This window comes from Condylura cristata, unplaced genomic scaffold (genome assembly GCF_000260355.1).
Source record: "Condylura cristata isolate star-nosed mole 26May11 unplaced genomic scaffold, ConCri1.0 scaffold00026, whole genome shotgun sequence".
NCBI classification, from domain to species: Eukaryota; Metazoa; Chordata; class Mammalia; order Eulipotyphla; family Talpidae; genus Condylura; species Condylura cristata.
Genome location: NW_004567127.1, coordinates 6,945,489 through 6,966,659, shown reverse-complemented (window position 1 = coordinate 6,966,659; position 21,171 = coordinate 6,945,489). Strand labels below are relative to the sequence as shown.

General features: G+C 35.3%; 1 protein-coding gene across 2 annotated transcripts in view; it reads right to left on the bottom strand.

The window, feature by feature from the left end:
• The window catches only part of ST7L (suppression of tumorigenicity 7 like), a 59,198-nt gene that overhangs the window by 14,463 nt on the left and 23,564 nt on the right, over positions 1-21,171 (bottom strand). For both annotated transcript variants that reach the window (XM_012730116.1, XM_004689644.2), the window contains exons 7-11: positions 20,129-20,283; positions 18,225-18,322; positions 17,239-17,353; positions 11,563-11,635; positions 10,551-10,653 (exon numbers count right to left, since the gene is read on the bottom strand). In XM_012730116.1, the coding sequence (XP_012585570.1) occupies positions 10,551-10,653; positions 11,563-11,635; positions 17,239-17,353; positions 18,225-18,322; positions 20,129-20,283 (544 nt within the window). The remainder of the gene's footprint in view (positions 1-10,550; positions 10,654-11,562; positions 11,636-17,238; positions 17,354-18,224; positions 18,323-20,128; positions 20,284-21,171) is intronic.

Here is a 21,171-nt window from a genome sequence, read left to right as displayed (position 1 = left end):
GCCACCAGGGAGGGCCATACTTTTTTTTTTTAAACAGCAAATACATATACATATTTTTACTATTTGATCACCTAAGTGACATTCAGACAGTAATCAAACATGGCATGCTTATTAGGAAACAATACTTAAGGCTTTTATATTTTAAAAATCTTTACTATTTAACCATTAAATTTTTTTCCTTATGCTATCTTGTTTTTTTCTTATGCAAATGTCCTTCCTAATTTGACTTTCAAAAAAGATTTATTTATGCATACAAGAGGCCAAAGATGCAAGGTGGGGGGTGAGAAAATTCAGAGACAGAGTGGGGAGCAGAACAGGCAGATGGACTAAAATACACTGCTGAGGGGAGCAGAGGGAGAGACAGGAGAGATCTGCTGTACCATGTGGGTTACCTCCCTGGCCGGGGATCGAACTTATACTGCAGTAGCTGCTGCAGATAGCTTAAGAATGCTGAATCTTAACCCCTTGTGCAACTAGGGAGGCCCTCTAATTTGATTTTAAAGCAATTCTTATTTTTCAGTTTCTTAATAAGACACTAAAATAAAATTTCATCCTCAAAACATAAGTTAAAAAAATGTACTTAAACAGATAATTACACATTATTTATCTCCTTTACTAAATGCTACTCTGGATTTTCTGCTACCCAGCATAAGCTGGTAATTATTGTATAAAATAAATCACATCCTTCATATTCTACCTACCATATTACATTACCCAAAGGAGACATAAATTACTTATTAAGTTGATCATACACACACACACATACAAATCAGATATATATATATCTAAATTATACAAATAGCTAAATCATATTTCAAAATCACTTTACTTTTTATGATTTTTTTATTCTTTTTTAAAAAAAATTTATTTATTTATCTTGGGGTGAGGCCAGAGGTGAGAGGGGTGAGAGGATTCCCCAGAGACAGAGTAGGGTGCAGAACAGGCAGATCCCCTGAAATATATTGCTGAGGGGAGCAGCAGGGAGACAGAAGGGGTCTGTTGTGCAATGTGGGTCAGCTCCCTGGCCTGGAATATGGGATAGAACTCCTGCTGCAGTGGCTGCCCACTGAAACTTAGTGCTGAAACTTAACCCCTTGTGGACTTCTTTTTTAAAGCATAATATACTGACTTGATTTTTCCTAAAACTTAATCAAACCATTGTGCAACTGATTTTTTGTTTTGATATACACACTACACACTTTTTTTCTATAACAGTTTATTTTTACATCATTTTGTTCATTTTTTTTTTCCATCTCAATTGTAATCCCTGCGGGTTTCCCATTACCAAGTCACCCATGTACCATCACCATAATCCCTGCACTTTCCTCTCCCCACCCCCATTTTTGATCCCATTCCCTACTCCACCCCCGCAAAATGTCTCTGGTATATGGTTGTTCATTATTCTTGTTATTTTCTCGCCTTGTCCATTATACTCCTGCTATGATAGATATACACACACCTTTTTTAAAAAAAATTATATGTCACTTTTTAATATCCTTATTCAGCCTATATCTTACATATTCTTTTCTGTCTCTACATAAAGTTAATTCATTTAAAATTTTTGTATAGTATCATTAAACGCTGAGTTTTTAACTTAGGCTCTTATAGCAATGCAGATCAAAACTACAGACATGTGTATTTGTCATTTATTGAGTGCCTTTTAGGTGCTAGGGAGAGTATCAGGCAAAAAAAAATGATGAATAAAACAAGAGTCTTCTTAAAAAATTTACAGGGAACTGACAGAAAGGCATACAAACAGACAAAAAGAAAGATGTGACTGTGGTATTAAAGAAACAGAAGACAGCCATTCTCTCTGCTTGGGGAAAGTGGGGAAATTATAATGGGGGGCAACAGATGAGCAGGGCCTTGAAGAATGAGTAGTAACTTGCCAGGTGGAGGAGATTGAGCCTATGTACAAATGTCGGGGGATAAAACCAACAGTGGTACTGGAGATAATACAAGACAGAGTGGCAAGGAGTAGAGGTAGAGAGAAACAGTGACCTCAGACAGTGGAAGACTTCTACACACTTACTACTGAGAGGCTGCGCCTTATCCTATAGGTGACAGAGAACAGCAAAGCTTTGTACATAAAGTAAGAATTGCTTTTATGTAGATTGCTCTGGCAACAGGCTGGAGAGGGACTGGTGGCATGGACATCAGTGAGGAATCTGTTGTAATAGGCTAAGAAAGAGATGGTGAAGTATGCAAGATTATTTCTGTATCTGTATCTGTATGCTTTCAAATGTATAGAGTAATGTCTGGCAATAAATACATCAAACAGTAGTTACTTTAGAGAAGCAAAATTGAAAGAGAAAGAACAAGGGTTTCTTTATAGATTTTGGAAGAGCCTGAATTTTCTTTTAAATAAGCACTCAGTTTTACAGTAACAATTTTTTAAAGAATAGGAATAAATCACACAATAGTCAGTGACAGTGTGGGTAGGTAGACGGTTAGATCTAAAAGACACTTTTAGGGCAGAAATGAAGATATATAAAGAAGGGGTAATAAAGTTACAAAATCAAAATGTAGAAATAAGATTGGAGAGGTAAGTTGGAGAAGAAACAAATTATTTTTTTTTAATTCCATTTTAGATACATTAAACAGTCTGAGGTATTCAGTAGATATGCAGATAAAAATTTCCACAACTAGATAAAAGTGGAAATCTGCAAATAAAGAAGGAAGACATAGTAAAAAGACAAAGACTTGGATGTTACCAGCAAATAAGATATAGTTGAAGACACAAACCAAGGCTTCTGTTTAAGTCTGTAATAAATTAAAAATTGCTTGAGACAATTTTAACTAAATAATTTACCCAAATAAATGCACAGTCTCTTACTTTTCACACACACACACACACACACACACACACAAAATAAAAATTAAAGCTACTTTGAAAGCTATAGTTAAAAAGGCAACGATGTATGGTCTGATGGTTTCTCTTCTAATTTTTAAACCATACCTATGCTTACACTCAAATTCACTTTAATTTTGAATTGCTTTGATCATTATAATTTATCTTTAGACTACTTTGTTTCTATTACTTTGTAAATTTTACAATAGCTTTTAACCAAAAGCAATATAATTCTGACCCGAAGTAATGATAATGCTTTATAATCTGCCTCTTAAAAGAAAAAGCTCTCTGAAGGCATCTGAAATTAAGGTACTTTGCTCTTGATCAGTCATGCACACGAAGAACCAATTTAGCTCTGCAATTAGTTTTCTTAGTGCACATTCTATGAGAAGGACAGGCAGGCTGAATGCAGTGTCCACAGGATATACACTAATGGAGAGACCAAAGAGGTCCCCAGATAGTAAACAGAAATGCTGTGACTAAACTAAAAGGACAGATAATACTACTTAAGAACTTCAGGAGCCAAGAGAAAGTGATCATGTATTGAAAAGAAAGTGAGTCTGGAAAGGTCAAAAGGAAAACTCCTTTCTATGTCATCCCACCCAGCAGCACCTCAGATGAGCATTTCATAAGTCTGTCCATCTAGGTATAGCACAACATAAAGGAAAGGCAGAGACCTTGCCGAATTCTAATTCTGAGTCCAAACATCAACATCACTTAACTCCTACTATGCCGCTCAGAAGCTCCCTTCTTATCTCTTATGTCTTTTGCTAAAGTATATAGTTTGGTTAACAAAATGTAAGCCTGCTGTTAAAGAGCTAGTATTTACACAGCACATCTGCAGGCTTCCATTTCTGACCAACCAGAATCAATCTGGCCGTCTCGCTTTTAAAACCTCTCTGCACCTGTCAAAGCCTCCGGGCCCAAGCTGCTTTCTTGGCTGCACAACAGTAAAAACAGTTTTATTGTAAAACAAGAAATAAAATTTAAAAGCTAATTTTTGGATATATTCCTAAATATGTACTCAAGTTATAGAGATTTCCTAGCTACAGAAATTTGCAAATTATATAGAGATTGTTTTGTTTTTAAACGTTCAATTTTACTTTTGCTCCAAAATAAATGGGCCTTGGAGTATTAACTAATTCAAATGAGTAAATTCCTAACTGCCTCAATAGCTTCATCTTCACTTCATCTCAACAAAGAAATCCTCAAAATCTGACACATTTTAAAAAATAATATGTCTGTTTTTACATCATTTTGTGCCTTTTTCCATCTCAGTTGCAACCCCCTTGGGTTTCCCATCACCAAATCACCCATGTGCCATCACCACAGTCCAGTGCATTTCCCTCCCCCCACTGTTTTTGATCCCATTCCCTGCTCCACCCCCATAAAATATCTCTGGTATAGAGCTGTTCATTATTATTATTATTTTCTCGCCTGGTCTGTTATACTCCTGCTATGAGTGAAACCATCCAATATTTTTCCTTTTCTTTCTGGCTTATTTCACTAAGCATGATCTTTTCCAGCTCCATCCATGTTGGTGCAAAAGGCATGTGGTGTTTTTTTGTTTGTTTTTTTTTTTTTGGTTGCTGAGTAATATTCCATTGTGTATATGTACAACATCTTTTTAATCTAGCAATCCATTTTTGGGCATTTGAGTTGTTTCTATGTCTTTCCAATTGTAAATAAAGCAACAATAAACATGGGGGTACAGGTGTTTTTTTGAATCAGTGTTTTTGTGTCTTTTAGGTAGATACCTAGGAGTGCAATTGCTGGGTCATAATGGAACCTCCAAACAGTTTTCCATAGTGGTTGTACTAGTTTGCACCAGCAGTGTAGGAGAGTTCATTTTATTCCACATCCTCCCCAATGTTTGTTGCTGCTAGTTGTTTGAAGATGTGCCATTCTCACTGGTGTGAGATGGTATCTCATTGTAGTTTTAATTTGCATCTCCCTTATTACAAGTGAGGTTGCACATTTTTTCATATGCTTGTTGGCCATCTGCATTTCCTCTTTGGAGAAGTGTCTTTTTAGCTCTTCTGCCCATTTTTTGACAGGGTTGTTTATTTTTGTTGCATTTCATCAATTCTATGTATATCTTTGTGATCAATCCTTTATCACCAGTTTTGTGTGAGAAAAATTTTTTACCAATCAGTGGGATGTCTGTTTGTTTTTTGTAATGTTTCTTTTGCTGTACAGAAGCTCTTTAACTTGATGTAGTCCCATCTACTTATCCTTGCCTTCACTATCCTTGCATTGGGTGCTATATCTTCAAAGATGTTACTGAAGTATATGTCGTGTAGTGTTTGGCCCACCTTTGCTTCCAGGTATTTTATGGTTTCCATTCTTATGTCTAGGTCTTTAATCCACTTCAAGTTGATTTTTGTGTATGGTGTGAAGTAGTGATCCAGTTTCATTTTTAGCTTTCCAGTTTTCCCAGCACCATTTGCTGAACAAACTTTCTTTGTTCCATTGTAGTTTCTATGCTCCTTTGTCAAAGATTAGCTGCTCACATGGGTGATTTGGTGATGGGAAACCCAAGGGGATGGAAAAATACACAAAAATATGTAAAAATAAATTATTTAAAAAAAAAAAAGATTAGCTCATAAACCTGTGGGTTTATATCTGAGTTTTCTATTAGAATCTACTAGTCTGTATGTCTGTTCTTGTTCCAGTACCATGCAGTTTTGATTATTATGGCTTTGTAGTATAGCTTGAAGTTTGAAATTGTAATGCCTCCATTCTCTTTCTTCTTAGTCATGAGAGTTCTGGCTATTCGAAGTCTTTTGTTGTTCCATATGAATCTCATCAATATTTTTTCCATTTCTTTGAAGAATGTCATTGAGACTTTTATTGGGATGGCATTAAATGTTTATATCGCTTTTGGTAGGATGGCCATTTTGATGATGTTAATTCTCCTGATCCATGAGCAGAGGACATCTTCCCATTTCATGGTGTCTTCTTGTATTTCTTTTAACAATGTTTTGTAATTTTCTTTGTATAGGTCTTTTACCTCTTTTGTTAGGTTGATTCCCAGGTATTTGATTCTTTTTGTTTTAATTGAAAAGGGGATTTTTTTTTTCTGCTTCTTCTGATTGGTTGTTTGTGTATAGGAAGGCCTCTGACTTTTGAAAATCTTATACATTTTTAATACTGAAATAATACTGTAATCACTTAAAAAGTGAGAAAAAATGGTACCAGAAGTATGATAAATCAATGATTGCTGTGACAATCACAGCAATCACAAGCATCACCTGTCAGTATCACCTGTCATCACTTCACATACCTCATTTCATGACACCTTGTCAGTGTTTCTCCATGCTGTCTCAGTCATTTTTCTTTATTGAGGTATAATTTAAAAATAGTAAAGTGTGGCCCTCCCTGGTGGCGCAGCGGGTTAAAGCACAGCACTGAGAATCTAAAGCCGCTTCCACATGAGTTCGATTCCCGCCTGCCCCGGAGGTGACCACATGGTGTGGCAGACCTCTCCTGACCCACCCGCTGCTCCCCTCAGCAGTGTACTTCATCCATCTGCCTGTTCTGTTCCCCACTCTGTCTCTGGTGAAGCCTCTCACCGCCCCTGAGCCTCTGGCCTGTACCCCAGTTCTGTATGCACAAATAAATAAATCTTTAAAAAAAAAAATAGTAAAGTGTGAAGATCTTAAGTATGCAGTTCAAAATTTTGACAATCAAACCCCAAACCTAAGACACAGAATACACCTCTCACCCCAGAAAATTCTTTTCAGTTAATCTCTTATCCTGACCACCTAAGGCAACCACTCATCTACTCTCTACTACCATAGAACTCTTTTGCATTCCCTTGAGCTTAATAGAAATGTAATGATTCAGCATGTACTACTCTGTACACTATATTTTTGAGGTTCACCCATGTTTTGTTACTCTTAGTTCTTTCTTTTTATTCTGAGTAGTATTCTACCAAATAAATATATATCACAATTTGCCTGTTTTATTTTTTAATGCATATTGGGTTGTCTCCAGTTTGGGGCTATTATGAGTAAAGTTGCTGTGAATATTCATGTCCAAGTCTTTTGGGAGATATTTATTTTCATTTCTTTCAGGTGTTTAGCTGGGTCATAGGTGACCACCCACATGTCTATCAATTGATAAGTGGGTGAATGCAACATGGTAATCCATAATGGAATATTATCCAGGCATATAAAGAAATAAAACACTGATATGTGCTAAATTATGCTAAGTAAAAGAAGTCAGGCATCAGAGGTCACATTTTGTAAGATTCCAGATTCATAGAGAAAGTTGATTAGTGGCTACCAGGGACTGGGGGAAGGGATGAATGGTAGAACATATGCTAACATGTACTAGGTTCTTTTTAGGGGTAAAGAAAATGTTCTAGGATTAGAGAGTGGTAATGGTTGTGCAATCTTGTGAATATACTAAAAATCACTGAATTTTGCACTTTATAAAAGGTAAATTTTACAGAATGTGAATTATTTCAATAATAAAAGAAAACCTTCTATAAAAAAAGGATACCTTCTGTGAAACTCCTTGAGGGTTAGATATAAAGAATATGAGACATTAGGATTACTAAAAGAGGATACTATGGAATATTTAGAATGTATTAAAACATTTTCTACTATAAAATGCAAAACCCAGTAATTTCTGCAGTAGTTTGAGAGATGTATAATTTTTTCTTGTTGGATACTAAAAAGAAAATGCTGAGCCAAACACATAGTTAGGTGACAAAGAAAAGTCAAAAATCATGAAAACATACTGTTCTAATTTTATTATAGTACAGTCATAATTACTGCACACTGAAATTCATTAAGTTAAAAAGATGTATAAACAGTCAATATTAATGAAATATCTAAAGCAAATTCATAGCTCAGAGATTTATATGACTTACATATTTCTCTACTGCACTTCTAATAGTTTCCAGCTTTAACAAATCACACATCTCTAAACCTTCAGCCATTTCTGTTAGTTATGTGGAAAGTTTCCAAAAAATGTTTCCTGCTAAAATAGCTTTATCCTTGGCCATCTTACTGGTAAGATTCATAAAATACTTGATAATTTTGCATAATAAATTTGTAAGACTAAAAGAATATCTAAAATACATTGATTAGGGCCCTCCCTGGTGGCACAACAGGTTAAAGCCCAGCACTGTGGGGCTGCACACAGCACCTGCCGCACCAGTTCAATCCCCGGCCAGGGAGCTGACCCACATGGTGAGCAGACTTCTGTCTCACTCACTGCTCCCCTCAACAGTGTGCTTCACTTGATCTGCCTGTTCTGCTCCCCACTCTGTCTCTGGTGAGTCCTCTTACCCTCCGGATCTTTGGCTTGTACCCCAGTTCTTGTATAAATAAATCTTTAAAAGGTAAATAAAACATATAGGTTAAAACATCACTGTTTATTAGGCCAAGCAGAGTTATCACAACTCACAGTTGAAGTTTGAGGAAGAAAACCCATAGAGCCCTTTATGTTTGCTTGACTTGACAAGAGGAAGGAATAAAAATGGTGACAAAAGAGAGAGAAAGAAAGAGACAAAAAAGGATGGAGAAAGAGGACTTGGAGGTATGAGGGAGAAGAAGAGATGAAAAGAAGAGAGATCTGTATATACTTTTATCCTTTATGAACCCTAGCAAAAACAGCCACAAACATCACAGCTCTAATCTCAATTCTAATGTTTTTTAGGTGGGATATTATCCAACTTGTTTGAACTTAACATTTCTTTTTTAAAAACTTAATAATCACACTGCCTGAAAACACCCAGCTTAAAGCATTTACTCACAAACAATAATGTAAGGGTATAGTGTCATTTTCCTTAGCCAAATAGTTTGACAGAGCTGAATTGTCAAGTAGTTTTGACATTCATTTGAGCAAGAAAACACAATTTCTATTATAAATAAAAATTATTTTTAAATGTTAAAAGTATGAATATACACATTACATAAAGCTTTTATTGAGGTATACATGTCACAAAATTTGTCATTGTTTAAGTATGTAGCAGAATGACTTTAGAAAATTTATAAGTTGTACAACCATAACCACAGACAGCTGCTTCATGTCTTTCTTTTAAGTCAATCTTCACTCTCACCTCCAGCCCTAAGAAACAACTGATATTTTTTATCAGCTTAACAATTCGAATGCGCACAGTAGTATCAATAGTGATTTTCATTTATATTTCAAGTGCTTATTAGCTATTTATCTTCTTTGGTGAAGTGACTGTTCAAACCCATGTTTTGAGTTGTTTTCCCCTTGTTGAGTTGTAAGAGTTCTTTATATACTCTGGACTCAAGTCCTTTAACAAATATATGACTTGCAAATATTTTCTCCCAGTGTTTGGCATGGCTTTCCATTTTCTTAATAATTGCCTTTTGAAGAAACATGTCTTAGGATATCAAATTTATTGTTTTTTCTTTTATGTATTATTCTTGTAAAGAAATCTTTGCCTAAACCAAGGTCACAAAGACTTTCTTGTTTCCCCCACTTCCTTTATTTACTTCTTACATTGAGACCTATAATCCATTTTTGTACATACACCATTATCACACATTTTAATAATTACAGCTCTAAAATGTCTCAAAACTGAGTAAATTATCTAATTTTGTTTGTCTCAAAACTGTTTTAGCTATTATAGGTCCTTGGCATTTCCATATAAATTTTAGGATGAGTTTGTCAATTTCTATAAACAAGCCTAGCAGAATTTTAACAGGGTCTCCACTGAATTTATAGATTGAATTTGAGAGAACTATGATCTTAACAACATTGAGTCTTCCAAACCATAAACACAGTATCTGTTTATTTAGGTTTTCTTTTTCTCAGAATTGTTTTGTAGTATTTCAGTGAGAAAGAGAGAGCATGTGTTTAAATTTTTTAAAGTATGCCTAAAAAGCAGCAGAGTATCTAGTGTTGAGATTCAATCTGGGGATTAAGATATATTAGCTACCCAACAATCTCATTTTAAAATTAGGTTAAAACCTGAGATTTTTCACCACCCTTCTTGCACTCATGTGCCCCCAGCAATAGTTTTAAAGACCAATGTACATCATCAGAATTGTTATTGCTCAGTATTATTTTGGGAGGGATTCTGAAACAAAGAAGTCCACAATCATAGGGAACAGGCAATTCAAATTTTGCTATTTTAATTGGGAATTAGATACAAATTTTAGTCATCTTACTGGTGTATTTAATTATAATAGTTCTGATTAATAATTGCTGCTTACTTTCTCATACAAGGGATGGACTCCCATCCAACTCATAAGTTTTTCTGGGAGCTTCCACAATCTGTTTCCTATCATTAATTATTTAACTCTATCTATCTTCAGTCTTTGTATACCCAGTCCTAGTCCAAAGCTTTGGCATCTGTCTATATGTAAAAAGTGTTTACAGTAATAGGAAATCTGATTTAATGAATATGAATAATGAAATATGCATAACTCTTAAGATATTTTATTTTTATCTGTAACTATAGAAAAAAGAATAGCTAAATGAACACCTTCTAATTTTATTCTGACAGCTATTATAAAGCTTATAGTGAAGCACTGCTCCTATCAACCTTTCTATATGCCTTTTAACATCTCCTTCAAGGCAAGTAATAAGCTTCGAAATACAAAAAGCTAAAACAATTCTGACCCAAATTATGTAGACCCAAGCTTTGGTCTATATACTGTATGTTATAAACTTATATAAAGTAGTATTTCCATCAAAAAGTTCTTACTTTTGGAACATGAGGATTAAATTCCACAGCTCTATGAATTGCTTCCACAGCATTAATTTCTGCTGTGCTTAACCCTCTTCTGGAGGCTGTTTCTGGAGAAAATCTGTAAGAAAATAAGAGAGGAAGAAATGAATATTAAAAATATATGTATATTGTATTTTAAAGTATATATCGGTAATTTTAGACAGCATCTATTCCGTTAGTCAGAGGCTTTTGGTAATGGCCAAAGACAAAGACAAATAACCACTAAGTATGAAATAAAAGCTAATGTAGTAAACTAAACAGCAGCATAAGAAATATAAATCTTCAAATTTAGGTGAAGAATGTGTCTAAAAGTCCACTCTGGGAAAGGTAATAAAATAAGAAATGTCACACAAGGACATCCAGAGAATCTTCTGTGATAGATGTATATTTTTATCAAGTTCTCATTAAGAGAAATAGACTGAATATTCAATTCTAATTCTATCAAGGCACAGTAACCTAAAGTGGAAAAAAAAGTCACTTATTGACTGGTTTCTGATTATCATCTGTGAAATAAAAGAGAAATTCATTAAAGGCAGTCAAAATACATGGAAAACAATAACAAAATTATGATCTTAGAACAGGTAATATGAAACCTATTTGTTTACCATATACCTTATCATTATCATATATAGTCTACTTTATGTACTTTTTCTAGGCATCTTGTATTCATAATCCACACACAAATACCCCACAATATTATTGTTCTCATTTTACAAAGGAATCTCATTTTACAAAACCAAACTAATTAACTTGCCCAAAGACCCATAGCTGATATGTGGTAGACTAAATTTGTAGTCAAATTTACTTAATTCTAAGAACCTTGCTCTTTCTACTACATATAGCAAAATGGCTCAAAGCCCCATACACTCAAGGGTTATTCAAAAGGAAGGCAGTAGGGAGAAAAAGAACACTTTTTAAAGTTAATGAAGGAAAAACATAATGTTGAATTTAGCTGTCTGTCTAAATTATTATAGTTTTCCTAACTTACTTATCTGAAACAGTCCTTGTCTTCAGTAGTGCTGCTGTGTAACAGATTGCTGCTGACTTTGGAAGACTTATATCTGTAATAAAAATTTTCAACTTAGGTAAGAATCAAAAAGCATTTTAAAACAATCTCTAGTAAGAATAATTTATAGTACAAATCCAACAGATGTAAGTTAGTAGCAGAAGAATGCAGGTATATAGTTGGAAGATGTACAATTAATAAATCTTGACTGTCTTTTACTTATTATGTAACTTTGAACAAACTTAACCCGTTTTCTCATCTCAAAATAGGGAAATGGTACTTTTCTGACAAAGATGAAGTATGTATGTTAAAGTCCTTAGCACAGTGGTAAAACATACTCAACAAATGTTGCTAACAAACTATTTATAATATTATTATTCAGGAAAAAGGGTATAGTAGAGTTAGAACAATGTAAAGACACTACCTAGTCACAGAAAAAACTAAGACACACACACACAAAATTAACAATAGTCACATCCAGATGAAAAGTCACAGGTAATTTAAATTGTTTTCTTCTTCCTATGTTTTTGTATTTTCTACCTTTTCTTCAGTGATTTTTTTAATATAAAATAGAAATATTAACCAGGAAACTATAATAAAATGCATTATATAGATATTTTTCTTAAAGAATGCCTAAGATAATAGCACCAGGAAAACAAGACTATAGAATTTTCATGAAGTTTTAGATTCCATGGTTGTAAGAGCAAGTAACGAACTGAAGGAGTAAATTTGTTTTTAATTTCTTCAGGATTCTAGAATGGTAAAAATTGGGCACTCATAAAAGTAAGTGTAAACATAGAAGCATATCTAAGTTGCTGGTTTTATTTTTAATGAATCAGAAAATATCAGAGTTTTTAATAGTCAGTCCCTCAACTTGCTCTTAAGTTTCATAAACAGGTCATGCATCTGATAACTCACATATGGAAAGAATTTCTCACAAATTTCTACATGTGCCTACATTATTCTGGAGTACTTCTTAAGAATTCCAGATGTTTTAAAGAAATAAACTTCTCTTTTTCCAAGTGTAATACATTTCAAACTTTCCAAATCATGGAGATTCCTAAGCTATTGAGTAGGAACTTACAACAGGACAAGAGTGAAAAGTAGCATATATATTCTGCTCTAATGAAAGATATGACACGAAATATTATTCTAGTTAGGTTATTTCAGCTTAGGGTTAAAAGTTGATGCCTCACTCAGAATGAGAGGGTACCCTTCCTTAAAATTCTCCCAATTCCAGCCCTCCCTGGTGGCGCAGCGTGTTAAAGCACAGCACTTAGAAGCTAAAGCCACTTCTCCATGAGTTCAATCCCTGCCTACCCCAGAGGTGACCACATGGCATGGCAGACCTCTCCTGATCCGCCCACTGCTCCCCTCAGCAGTGTACTTCATTGATCTGCCTGTTCTGCTCCCCACTCTGTCTCTGGTGAGTCCTCTCACGCTCCGCATCTCTGGCCTGTACCCAGTTCTGTATGAATGGATATATCTTTAAAAAAAAAAAATTTCTCCCAATTCCACTTATGGTAAACAGGCACTATTACAGTATAACAATATATATTTGTTCTTATTTAAAAGAAAAAAAGAAAGAAGTGGATTATCTTGATTTAAGTGTAGGCTTGCCACTTACTAGCTGGGAGAACTTACCCAAATTTCTGCCTTACTCAACTCAGTTTCTTTATTGACTAACTGGGGATAATATAAATACTTGTCCTACCATCCCACAAGTTTATTATCAGATTCAAATGACATATTATACTTTGTAAAGATACTTTGCTGAGTTACTCTTATACATACTGCTAAACAATTTCTGCTAACCTCCCTAGATACTCTAAAATAAATGAGGTACTACTGCCTAGAAATAGCACACTACAATTTTCCAGTTATCTCAGCTAAAACACTATATATTACTACAACTACTATTCATTTGTCTGTATGTTACACTAAACTATAAATCATGAGGGGCAAGTCAATGACTTCTGGAATACCAATGCTATTAAAAGCTCAAGAAAACCAAAATGAGATCATCACCAAGACACACAGCAGTAAAGCTATTATGAGATAAAGAATATTGAAGGTAGCCAGGAGTAAAAAGAAGATAACTTACAAAGCTACTTTCATAAGATTTCTCAGCAGAAACTCTACAGGCAAGGAGAGAATGGAAGGATATGTTCAAAACACTCAAAGATAGAAACTGCCACCTAAGATGAGATGTTATAACAGACATTTCAGCAATAAAGAGGATCAGAAAAGGCTGCTATGAACATTTTCATGCTAAAAAGAAATCTGAACAGATGAATTACAAGAAAGAATATTGAAAGATTAACCAAAAATCTCACAAAAAACAAAATCCCAGCAACAGATAGTTTTCAATAAAGAGTACAAACACAAATATCTACCCTTCTCAAAAAAATGAAGAAAAATGAAAGAGACTAAACACACTTTATGAAGTTAACATTATTTAACCAAAATAAATAAGGACATCACACAAAGAAAGCTCTAAGGCAATATCTCTGATTAACACAGATAGCAAAATTTTCAACAAATTTTTATAAAACAAATTTAACAATAGATTACACAGATAATATATCATGATTGGGATTTATTCTTTGAATGCAGGTATGGTTCAACATAAACAAATCAATCAATGTAATTCACCTCCTCAACAAAAAGATTGAAAATCTTATGATCCTATCATTAGATGCAGAGAAAACACTTGACAAGATCCAATGTTAATTCACAATTAAAAAGTCCCAATAAAATGTGAATAAAAGCACATACTTTAACATAATAAAGGCCAAATATGACAAACTCACAATGAAAATCATACTCAGTAGAGAAAAACATGAAAGCTTTTTTTCTAAGAGCAGGTGCAAGATAAGAATATCTATTCCATGGGCCTCCCTGGTGGAGCAGCAGGTTATAAGTGCAACACTATGAAGCTATCCATAGCCACTGCAGCATGAGTTTAATCCCTAGCCAGGGAGATGACCCACATGGTGTGACAGACCTCTCCTGTCCTACCCACTGCTCCCCTCAGCAGTATATTTCAGTCAACCTGCCTGTTCTGTTTCTGACTCTGTCTCTGGTGAATTATCTTATCTGCCGCACCTCTAGCCTGTACCCCAGTTCTTGTATGCATAAATAAATAAAATCTTTTAAAAACAATTTTTAAAAATGTCCATTCCCCCAAAACTACTCAATATATTATTTAAAATCCCATTTAGATCTGCTAAGTAAGAGAAAGATATAAATGGAATCCAAACTGCAAAAGAGAGCCCTCTCTGGTGGTGTGGTGGGTGCAGAGAGAGCCCTCTCTGGTGATGAAGCTAACTGCAGCTGCATTAGCACTAGCTTGAACCCCAGCAAGGGAAGTGACCCTTGTCATGTCTTGCTCACTGCTCCCTTCTGCAGTGTACTTTGTCCATCTGCCTGTTCTTCTCCCCACTCAGTCTCTGATGAATCCCCCCACCCCTCGCACCTATGGCCTGTATATATAAATAAATCTTTTTTAAAAAATTGCAAAAGAAGAAAACTACCACTATGTGCACATGACAAGATAATATACACAGAAAACCCTATAGACTACTAAAAAAAAAAAAAAAACTAGTATAAACAACAAATCAGTACAATGAAGTGAGAGGCTAGAAAAGTCAATACACAAAGATCTTGTATATTCTAATAGGCAAACTGGAACTAGAAAAGAAATAGAGAAAACAATCTTATATCCAATAGCTTTAAAAAGAACTAAATAACTAGAATTAAAATTAATAAAAGAGGTGAAAACCTGTACAACAAAAACTAAGACATTATTAAAAATGGGAAAGGGAGGGCACTTCCTGGTGGCGCAGCGGGTGAAAGCACAGCACTAAGAAGCTAAAGCTGCTTCCGCATGAGTTCGATTCCCGCCTGCCCCGGAGGTGACCACATGGCATGGCAGACCTCTCCTGACCCGCCCGCTGCTCCCCTCAGCAGTGTGCTCCGTAGATCTGCCTGCTCTGCTCCCTGCTCTGTCTCTGGTGAATCCTCTCACCCTCTGCATCTCTGGCCTGTACCCCAGTTCTGTATGAATAAATAAAATCTTAAAAAAAAATGGGAAAGGGAAAATTACCCCTTGTTAATCAACTGGAAAATTTAACATTGTTAAAATGGTCACCATATCCAAATTAATATATAGATTCAATGCAATCCCTATCCGTTTCACTGGCAAACTTCAAAAAAAAAAAAAACTAGAATAATATTATTTAAGTTTATATATAGAACCACAAAAGACCTCAAATAGCCAAAGCAATCCAGACAAAAAAAAGACTTCTAGATTTCAAACTATGCCACAAATCTACAGTAATCAAAACAATAAGGTACTAGAATAAAAATAGAAACATACCATTGGAACAGAATTGAGAATCCAGAAATAAAACCATACTTATATGAACAGTTAGCCTATGACAAAGGAGCCAAAAGTGTGTGTTAGTTCACAAAAATTAACTCAAATGGATTAAAGATTTGAATATAAAACCTGAAACCACAAATTACATAAAAGAAAACACAGGTGAAACACTACACAATACTGACTTCAGGTATTTCTTTAGGGATTATTCTAAGGCAAGGGAAACAAAAGCAAACAAATAGGACTTAATGAAATTAAAAAGATTCTGCACAAGAAATTATAGTTAAAGTGAACTGACACTCTACTGAATAGGAGAAAATGTTCACACATCATATATCAAACAAGAGGCTAATATCCAAGATCTACTAAGAACTCAGACAGCTCAACAGTAAGAAAATAAACAATCCGGGCCCTCCTTGGTTGTGTATAAGGTTAAAGTACAGCACTATGAAGCTATCTGTAGCCACCACAGCACGAGTTCGATCCCTGACCGAGTGACACACATGGCCCAGCAGATCTCTCCTGTCTTACCTACTGCTCCCCTTAGCAGTGTTTTTCAGTGGATCCACCCATTCTGCTCTCCACTCTGTCTCTGGTGAATCCTCTCACCACCACCCCTCAACCCGCACCTCTGGCCTATATTCCAGTTCTTGTATGCATAAATGTATCTTTAAAAAAAGAAAAGAAACGATCCAATCAAAAATTAGACAGAAGATATTAATAGATACTTCTCCAAAGAAGATATACAAAGAGCCAACAGACACATGAAAAAAATTATCATCACTTCAGGGAAATTCAAACCAAAACCACAATGAGATACCATCTCACATCCATGAGAATGGCTCATATCAAAAAGACCTGAAACAAAAAGTGTTGAATGGAATAAATTCAGAATCGAAACTACTAGAAGGGGAAGATAAAGGAGAGCAAAGTAGGGAGGAGGGTGGAGAACAAAGTAGGGAGGAGGTCCGAAAGTCTATGGTGGAGGATTATGACTGCTTTAGAGGTGGGTGTGGTATATTAATATACGTCTTTACAGGTGTGAATCTATGCACCTCAATTATACACAGTGTTGCAAACCAAGGATACCACAATTAAAATTTTGAAATAGACAAAGATCCTTAAAACCAACTTGTACCAGCAGATTCCAAATAACAACTGGTAGGAAGAGAAAACAAAAATAACAGAAATAAAAGAACAGGTTTATATTTGTAATTGTGAAATTTAAAAAAAGTATTTTAACCATGCTACCAAATCATACAGGTATTACTCACCATCATATTTTGCCAGGACTGCCTGTACATCTGCATAGGCCTGTAATTCTAAAAGTGATTCTAGGAGATTTTCATGGATGTTCAACATGCTAAGAGGAGGAAATTCTTTCAACAACTGTATATTAAAAAGAAAAGCAGATTAGATGTAAAAATAAACTATTATATATATTTTAAAAAGCAGATTAAAATTGTAACAGAGGAATTCAACACAGCTGAATCAGAATCATTAAAGTAGACATCATTTTGTTTCCTAACAAAAGCCTTAGAGATTGAACCCTTAGGAAATGAATGTATAAGGGCTCTCCCTGGTGGTGCAACGGGTTAAGGTACCACATTATGAAGCTCTCCAAAGCCACTGCAGCATGAGCTTAATCCCTGGCCAGGGAGCTGACCCACATGGTGTGGCAGACCTCTCCTGACCCGCCTATTGCTAACCTCAGCAGTGCGCTTTGTCAATCTGCCTGTTCTGCTCCCCACTCTGTCACTGGTGAATCCTCTCACCCACCATACCTCTGGCCTGAACTCCAGTTCTGTAAACATAAATAAATCAATCTTAAAAAAGAAAATGAGGCCCTCCCTGGTGGCGCAGCGGGTTAAAGCACAGCACTAAGAAGCTAAAGCCACTTCCGCATGAGTTCGATCCCCGCCTGCCCCGGAGGTGACCACATGGCACGGCAGACCTCCCCTGACCCGCCCGCTGCTCCCCTCAGCAGTGTGCTTCGTGGATCTGCCTGTTTTGTTCCCCACTCTGTCTCTGGTGAAGCCTCTCACCGCCCCTGAGCCTCTGGCCTGTACCCCAGTTCTGTATACACAAATAAATCTTTAAAAAAAAAAAAAAGAAAATGAATGTATATTAAAAAGTTACCTTGTTATAAAAACTACCAATTAGAAATCCAGGATTCAACTTTAAAATAACTGGAAATTTAAACAATGTTTTCAGTAATTTGGAGGAATAAATATAAAGGTCCAATCATCAAAAAACTTACATCTCTCATTATTTTTACTGCTTCTCGTATTCTTCCTAATTTCCTTGCACACATTGCCAATCTTCTTTTAACATATACCAGTACATTGGTATCTCTCCCTATTTAATAACAGACAAAAGACACAATTGTCACACCTGTACTATTACCTGTTATTTTATTACCATTATCCATTAATTTTATTTGCTTACCCTAGAAGATTTAGTTAAAATTACATTGTTTTAGAACATGTACACAATGGAATATTACTCAGCAACCAAAAAAAAAAACACATGTCTTTTGCATCAACATGGATGGAGCTGGAGAAGATCATGCTTAGTGAAATAAGCCAGAAAGAAAAGGAAAAAGTACCAGATGGTTTCACTCATAGCAGGAATATAATGGACCAGGCGAGAAAATAGTAATAATATTGAACAGCTCTATACCAGAAATATTTTATGGGGGTGGAGCAGGGAACGGGATCAAAAACAGTGGGGGGAGGGAAATGCACTGGACTGTGGTGATGGTACAGGGTGATTTGGTGATGGGAAGCCCACGGGGTTTGCAACTGAGATGGAAAAATATACAAAATGATGTAAAAATAAACTAGTATATATTTAAAAAATTACATTGTTTTAGAATGAAAAAATCATAAATGTTGTTGAATTTGGGTGATGAACATTAAATGGGAGCTCATTATATTGTATTTTGTATATGTTTGATCTTTTTAGTATGAAAAACTTAAAAAACGTCTATGTATATACATAGTTACTTTTGTCTTTAACAGCAAATAATCTGAATACAGTATATATTTTTTGTGTATACTTGACAATTTCATTTTAGTATTAACATAAAGAAAACACATACATTAACCTATTAAGTTTCTACATAAACAATCTATAATTTTAATATTCTCTATTACTGACAAACAAAAATGTTCAAAACAGAATCTCCATGACTCATGTAATCTGCTCAAAAGCTAAAATCTAACAAACTATGAAACTACTTCAGAAGGGCTAACAAATATTTCTTTACCCATCTGATAGCAGTATTTGAGATTAAACAAAGAGAAATGGCATGGCTTTTTACAGAAGTAGTTTCATTAGTTCCAGGCTGCATAATTATATATTCCCACAGTTATGTGTCATAACAGCAAGCACTAATGAGACACGCTGAATGCATCAATATTTAGTTTAGAGGGAAAACATTATCCAAATTTTAATTTCCACTAACAAAGGATTTAAAACTTAACTGCTAGCAGATAATGCATTATGTAAACATATTTCAATTTATTGTCCACTATCTGCCAAAATCATGAAACTGAAACTCTGGGCCACAAAAAATAGCAGGAAGCAATAGCATTATACATTGAAATACCTTTGATAAAAGTGTCTCAGTCATAACTGGGAAAGTATCCTGAAGACTGGAAAGAGAGGACCTCAAAAGCTGTGATCCCTATGATCTCAAAGAGATCACATGGAAAAATCAGCCAAACAATCAGCGCTGAGTATAAGGCTGGTTTCTGTCAGTGGCTACTCCTTGACATTGTATAGCGATACATACTATCTGCAGAGTGAATTAAATGCACTTCTACTATTGCTAGGGGTAAAGATGAGGGGAAAAAGGTTCTTATTATCACTAGAAGGCTCTCCTGGATTTGAATATTTTTTAGTTGTGTTTTGCCAACAACCAGCCCAATTCTAACATGAAATAAATTACTGTTATGTCTCAGAGCAGCACAATTCTCACCTGCCATAAGCTAGTACACTTTTTTGTCTTGCTGTCTAATAGATATTGTGAATAGATTAGCTATCTCTTATGAAGAGTAGCTAAGTTATAGTATTTTAAAAAATAATTGTTTTGTGTTTTAAACAAGAACCAATTACAGAAATGAAAAGACAGGTAAACGTCAGTTCAAATTTGCTTACTTAGTTGAGCTTCATGCTGAGGACTTTGGTGCTGGCACTGCTGTGACCGTCTATAAATTGTTTCTCCAGCCTTGAGTGCCTGTTTAAATAGCCTTTCAGCATCTACAATGGTTGTTGCTTCTTCCTCAGCCAGCAGAACATATGCAGTAGCACAGCTATGAGGGAAGCAAGCAAGGCAATTTTAAGAAAAAACAGCACTCTTGAGTATGTCCCTTTGCTCTCGGTCACATTTCTCAACCTTTATTTATATTTTCCATCTCCTAAAGAAAAAAAGATGTTGGCCTCCCTAGGGCACAAGGGGTTCAGTCTCAGCACTATGAATCTATCAGCAGCCTGAGCCAGGGAGTGACCCACAGGGCGCAGCAGACCTCTCCTGTCCCCCTCCTGCTCCCCTCAGCAGTGGATTTCAGCGGATCCACCTGTTCTGCTCTCCACTCTGTCTCTGGCGAATCCTCTCACCCCAACACCTCTGATCTGTACCCCAGTTCTTCTACATAAAAATAATTATTTTTTTAAAAGACTGTATTGAATATTTTAATTTACTAGGGATACATTGATACATTATTATGTCTGTTTCTACAACTCTTCCCCTTTCCTATCTTTCTCTTTATTTTCTTTTTCACTGCTATACCCATTTTATGACACTTCTCCTATATTTTTCTTTTATAGAAGTGGGAAAAAAAGAAAATATATAATCAAGTATCTCAAACTATAGTTCTAGGTACTATATACTCTAAGGTATAGTCACTATATACTTTGTAATCTCCATCCAATGGGGTTAGAAATGTGAGAGTAAATGAGAAAACAGCCCCATGCCCAATGAGGCATTCTTGACATTTGATTCAGAAATGCATCATCCCAAGACTAGACTTTTTCCCTCAACCCTAAGTATCCCTGTTGTGTGGTGCCCTGCCCACTCTTGACTCATCCATAATAGTACTACAGCAAAATTTTCCTTGGTTGAAACTCCAGTCTTTCCTCTTATATTCCACTCTGAGTCATCACCACATTTATAAGTTTTCTTTACCCCATTAAACCCTGTT